We start from the raw sequence: 6,000 nt of genomic DNA on the forward strand, positions 1-6,000 counted from the left end.
GTGTTCATTTCCTGCTGCTGCTGTAATGACTCCTGAGGAACCGAGGCCCTCAGGCCAAAAGCCACGTGAATGAAACTGGCATCACACCCACCCCTGTGGAGCCTCAAGATGCCCACAGCCTGTGCAAAACCCTGAGCAGGGGGCCTGGCTAAGCTGCACCCAGATTTCGACGTGCAGATGCTGTGAGGTACTAAGTTTTGTTGCTTTTAAGCCACTAAGTGTGGGGTAGTTTGTACGCGATGATAGAAAACTAACGCGTGCCACCAGTGGTTTGATTAAATCCGTCAGCTTTAAGGCAAAGCTCAGTAGTGCTGATACAGGCTCAGGGCGGCACCTGCTCAGCACGTGGACCCTCTCTCACCTCACAGTGTAAGTGTACGTGCACTTGACACAGGGCTCTCGCTGGCTGGAGTGCCCATGAGGAAGCGGGAAGGCTTGACTCCCTACTATCTAGAGCAGCGGTCTCCAAAACAAGCAAGAGAATCCACTGTGATTTGTCAGAAAATACTATTTTTAATCAAAAGAAAAAGGGAGAGGAGGGGGAGGGGGAGAGGGAGGGAGAAGAAAGAAAAGAAACTAAGCTTTACTACTATCAGCTCTACAGGCTGACCCTGGGACCCTCTTAGTCCATGTGGGCCAGCCAGTTTTAGGGAACTGACCGTGAGGGGGCCCAGGGCAGAAAGGCAGGCAGTGGCCACCTTAATTCACTGCTGGAGAGTGTCACTGGGTGCAACCGCAGATGTCAGGCCCTGGTCTACAGGGTGTACTAATTATATAACTTCTGTGTTAATATGAGCCAAAATTTTTTTAATTTTTTGTCTTATTTATTTTTTGAAAGAGACAGTGCGAGCAGGAGAGGGAGAGAGAGAGAGAGACAGAATCCTAAGACAGGCTCCAGGCTCTGAGCTAGCTATCAGCAAAGAGCCTGACTCAGGGCTTGAACCCACGAACCATGATGAGATCATGACCTGAGCTGAAGTTGGACGCTCAACCGACTAAGCCACCCAGGCGCCCCAACATGAGCCAAAATTAACCCAGACAAATGGAAAGGGGCCTGAACACGACTCAGAGACTGCAGTCTGAATGCTGAATTGGGAGCACGGGGGAACTTTAAGAAAATGGCAGAGATGATTCTGTTCCTGTCCCACATTAATCATTTTACCTTGTCAAAAAATTTAGCAGCTCATCAAAAAATATGAAAAATTATCAAGACAATAATTTGAAGTATAGCAAAATTTGCCCAGAGGATATACTGAGCATCCAGAGATCTGCTAGTGGTGGCAGAACCTGTATAAAACTTCAAAGTTATGTATGTGCAGGTACATATGCAAATAGATTCAACGTTCCACCAGGAGGGTGCCTACCCAAAGCCACATGGAAGCCATGGGTCTACAGGATTCTGGGACATTTTCTAACCTCAATATCAGCGCACTTGTCAGGGCCTACCTGCTCAGGAAATGTAGAGGGTTGAGAAGAGAAGAGAGAAACGAGAAAACAAAATAACGGAGTTTATTTGTCCTCCTCCACGGAACATTTTCCCTGAAAGTCCCCCTGACACCACCACAGCTTCCACAACCTTTACTCCCCCAAATGACAAGAGATCTTTTCAAACAGATGCCTGAAACCAAGTCAGAGTGACGGACATCGGCATGCCTTCCACGCACACCAATTTGAAAGTGTCCAAGCAGCCACAGGACAGGCTGCCGGGGTGGCCTTCGGTTCGGAGATGAAAGCCCACTGCCGGCCTGTGCTGCGCTCAGCGAAAGGACGCTGGTCCTTTCAGAAGGAAGGGCTTCGCTGCCTCCAGGATGTCCAGTTTGGGGTCCAGGGAGCGGCCAAGCCCCTCCAACACCATGATGGCAAACACAATTGAGGCGAAGTTGCTCTCTAGCTTTACCTGAAACAGAAAAACTGGTTCTTTCTAAAGCCCCCGGATAGAGACAGAGGATCCCAGGTAACCACGTGACTGTCCACCCCACACCTGCTGGGGTTTCTACCATCTACCTACTCCTCGCTCTACCCCATCACTTCCCCACCCTCATCCCCCATCTACCGGGAACATGGAGAGAAAACCTGGGGCACGAAGCATGTACTTCTTTAGTGAGGCTGTGTGTGTGTGTGTGTGTGTGTGTGTGTGTGTGTGTGTGTGTGTGAATGACCTAAAAATAATAAAATGAATATTTCCTAGCTACATGAGGGTCATCCTTCAAGAGCTGCTGCAATGGCCTTTTTGAGACCACGCACAAGCAGCTTTGCTCAAACACAGCACAGAGGTTTTCCCTTTGGAGCCAGAGCAACAGTAGCAGCAATTCATATAGATTACTCAACTAGTCCTCAAACGTACTATCATCCCCATTCTACAGAAAGGAAGCTCAGGCGCATGGTACTTGAGTGATTTATTCCAGGCCGCTGTGGGAGGTAAAAGAGTCAGAATTTAAACCTGGAAGAGCAAGAAGCTGTTTTTCAAGAGGATGGAAGGGCAGAAGATTGAAGGCTGACTCAGGGGGAAATAATCTTTGTTAGATCTCACGGTTCAGTAGTTCGAGCCCCACAATGGGCTCTGCGCTGACCGTGTGGAGCCTGCCTGGGATGCTCTCCCTGTCCCCCTCTCTCTGCTCCTCCCCCACTGGCACACACGTGCGCTCTCTCTCAAAAAATAATTAAAACTTAAAAAAAAAAAAGTAAAGGGAATTGTCTCAGTTAAGGCCTGAGAAGTTGTCTGGAGGTCAGGTGGTGCTTCACCACCAGCGGAGTGCTTTCATTCTTAACTAAGGGTGAGTTCGTGTTGTTGTATTCTTTCTTCCTCTGTTTTTGGAAAATACATGGTTTTTTTTTTAACATTTATTTATTTTTGAGAAAGAGAGAGCACAGCAGAGGAGGGGCACAGCAGGAGACACAGAATCTGAAGGAGGGTCCAGGCTCCGAGCCGTCAGCACAGAGCCTGACACAGGGCTCAGACTCGGGAGCTGTGAGATCACGCCCTGAGCCGAAGTCAGAGCTTAACCGACTGAGCCACCCAGGTGTCCCTCTGGCAAATACTTTATTAAAAAGCTAAGTGTCACATGAACAGACCTTTCTCCAAAAAAGATGTAAAAATGGCCAAGAAGCATATGAACAGATGCTGAATTTCGCTAATCATTAGAGACACTGAACGTCACTAATCATTAGAGAAACGCAATCAGAACCACCTCACACCCCTGTAGAATGGGCCAGAAAACGACAGTGTTTGTGAGGATGTGGAAAACTGGATCCTTTGTATATCAGTGGCAAACAGGTAAAATTGTGCTTCGAAAAGCAGAATAGAGCTTCCTCAAAAACTCAAAAAAAAAAAAATGATCTAGCAATCCCACTTCTGGGTAAATATACAAAGAACTCAAAGCACATCCATGTTCACTGCAGCATTATTCAATAGCCAAGAGGCGGAAGCAGCCCAAATATCCATGGATGGATGAGCAAATAGAGAAAATATGGTGTAGACATACAGTGGAATATTCTTCAGTCTTACAGGAGGAGGAAATCCCGTCACATGCTACAGTATGGATGAGCCTCAAAGGCATGATGCTGAGTGAAATAAGCTAGTTGCAAAAGGATAAATACTGCATGATTCCATTTACATGAGATATGGAGAGTCGTTAAAATCACGGAAACAGAAAGCAGGATGGTGGGTGCCAGGGGCTGCCAGGAGGGAGAAATTAAGTGGGAGTTGCTGTTCAACAGATACAGCTTCCATTTCCCAAGTTGAGAAAGTTCTAGAGATTTGTTACACAACAACATGAATATACTTGGCACTACTGAACTATGCATTGAAAATGGTTAGAGTTGGGGCGCCTGGGTGGTTCAGTCGGTTAAGTATCTGATTTGCTGAGGTCATAATCTCACGGTTCATGGGTTCGAGCCCCATATCAGTTCTCTGCTCTCAGCACAGAGCCCTCTTTGGATCTTCTGTCCCCCTCTCTCTCTCTGCCCCTCTCCCGCTCATGCACACCTGTGCTCGCTCTCTCTCTCTCTCAAAAGTAAATAAACATTAAAAAAAAACTTTAAAAAATGGTTAGGGTAAATGTATATATCCATTCTAACTATAATTAAACATTTTTAAGTTTGTTAAAAAAGTTAAATGCCTGGTGACTAGAATGCAATGCTGGTACCAGGTACTCGGTCAGCTCTCCCATCCCGGGAGCAGCAATGGTAACAGCACATAAAGAGCTTTTAACTAATAACCCCGGTGCCCCACAGCGCGTGTGAGGAAGGCCGTCTGCGGAGTCAGAGCACAGGGACAGGAGGACAAAGCAGGAAGTCAGGGCTCTGTGGTCAGGCTGCCGGCGCCCGGGGCCTGGCATCGCCACAGGCGCCCTGTGGCCGTGGGTTCGTGGCTGGGCGTCTGGACACCGCTGCCTGCCTTGAGGAACGCTGAGGGCTGGCAGCGGGGCACTGACAAATATGACAGAGGGTGCACACTGCCAGCGTCCTCCTGGTGGCCCCGGGGCCTCGCAGACGCTCGTGCAGGTCAGAGCCGCTGAGTGTGAGCCTCGGCCACCGGCTCCGCAGCGTGCGGGACTGAACTCCCAGGCCTGGATGTCCCGTCCTGCTTCTCCCCAGCCCAGCGGCCCAGCGCTGGCTACAGCTCTCCCCAGGCCCCAGGCCGTATGGAAGCCGTCCGTGAAGCACCACTTGTCAGAAGTTTCGGAAAGCATGCAGTTTTCCACCAAAACCCCACCCACAAAGCCAACTCTGGAGTCAAGAGACAGTCGGGGGGTGGGCGGCCGGCTCTGCCACCTAGCCCTCCGGTGCCCCCATCTCTTCGTGCCGATACCACGGTAGAGATCAGACCTGCCTGCGGGGACTGTGCTGAGATTTAAAGGAGAAACGGGATGAGACGCTCCCGGCGCGACGGATCCCAGGTGGCGGGCGCCCCGCACCAGCCAGCTGCACCTGTTATCTCACGAGTCCTTGGCACACTCGGAGAGCCCTGTCTGTGAGTCTGTTTGGTCCCAAGCACGCCGCTACTGCAGAGTCGTTCTGGAGCAGCAGAAAGAGCACTGGACCGAGACACCTGGTTACGTGTCAAGTCCCGGCTCCACCAGTGAGGCCCGAGGAAGCGAGCGGACCAGCCCACCCCCGACGTGCCTTCTGCAAGGTGAGGGCGCTGGGCCAGACAGCTTTGTGACCGTAGCTGGGGGCTATGGTCCTTGCCAAAGAGCTGCCTCCTCCATGCAGAGTTTTATTACCAGATTGCAGAGCCTCAAGAGAAATGCTGGGAAAGGCCGTCACCGGGTGAGAATCTTCCCTTCCCCGGCCTCAACACCTTGGCTGGCACCTTCACTCTGAAGTGCAGCCCAAGGTCACACTCCATCACAAGCAGACAGAGCCGAGGTAAGGCCGAGGTGAAGAACCGTGAGGCCCCCTCCCTCCAAGGGACTGGGGCAGGAAGCAAATGCCAGGACAGCCCCGCCGGGGCCTCGGAACCCACCAGGACAAGAGGCACCTCCTCCTGGGCCGCCCTTGACCCCAGGACTTTATGCCACACAGGAAGGAGCTAAGTATGACTTAGGTTAATGCTAAGCGTCATCAATGAGAACTGAGGACGGAAAAGGCATGAAAGCCTGAGTTGGGCTGTTGTGCCATATGTGAACACACGCCTCTCCAGCTAGGTGTCACGGGTACTGAGACGGCCCGACTGACAGGTACTCAGTCACACTGCGAGAGGGGAACAGCCTGCCACGCCTGCGTCAGCAAACACAAACAGCACTCTCCACACAAACGGCTCGGTACGAAAGATGTGTGCCGGGACGAGATCTCACGGAGAAGGACCGGTCTCCACCCNGTTCGACAGAAGGCTGGAAACTTGAAGCTGGAAAACAGAATAGAACGGTCTGCAGTCCCCACAGGCAGTTTCTGTACCTTCCAGGCCTCTGTCCCGCCCCGTCCTCCCTTCCACCCAGACCCACACCCCCCTCACACACACACGCACCCATATACACACACACACACCCATACACACAG

The 6,000-nt window shown here is 51.2% G+C and overlaps 1 protein-coding gene across 1 annotated transcript in view; it reads right to left on the reverse strand.

Annotated features, from left to right (window-relative positions):
* Positions 1 to 1,493: 1,493 nt before the first annotated feature.
* The window catches only part of ADCK2 (aarF domain containing kinase 2), a 17,740-nt gene continuing 13,233 nt past the window's right edge, over positions 1,494 to 6,000 (reverse strand). The window contains exons 7-8 of the mRNA XM_077781053.1: positions 5,809 to 5,848; positions 1,494 to 1,911 (exon numbers count right to left, since the gene is read on the reverse strand). Coding sequence (XP_077637179.1) covers positions 1,757 to 1,911; positions 5,809 to 5,848 — 195 coding nt within the window. The 3' untranslated portion in view covers positions 1,494 to 1,756. The remainder of the gene's footprint in view (positions 1,912 to 5,808; positions 5,849 to 6,000) is intronic.

This window comes from Crocuta crocuta, unplaced genomic scaffold (genome assembly GCF_008692635.1).
Source record: "Crocuta crocuta isolate KB4526 unplaced genomic scaffold, BGI_CrCroc_1.0 scaffold228, whole genome shotgun sequence".
Taxonomy (NCBI): Eukaryota; Metazoa; Chordata; class Mammalia; order Carnivora; family Hyaenidae; genus Crocuta; species Crocuta crocuta.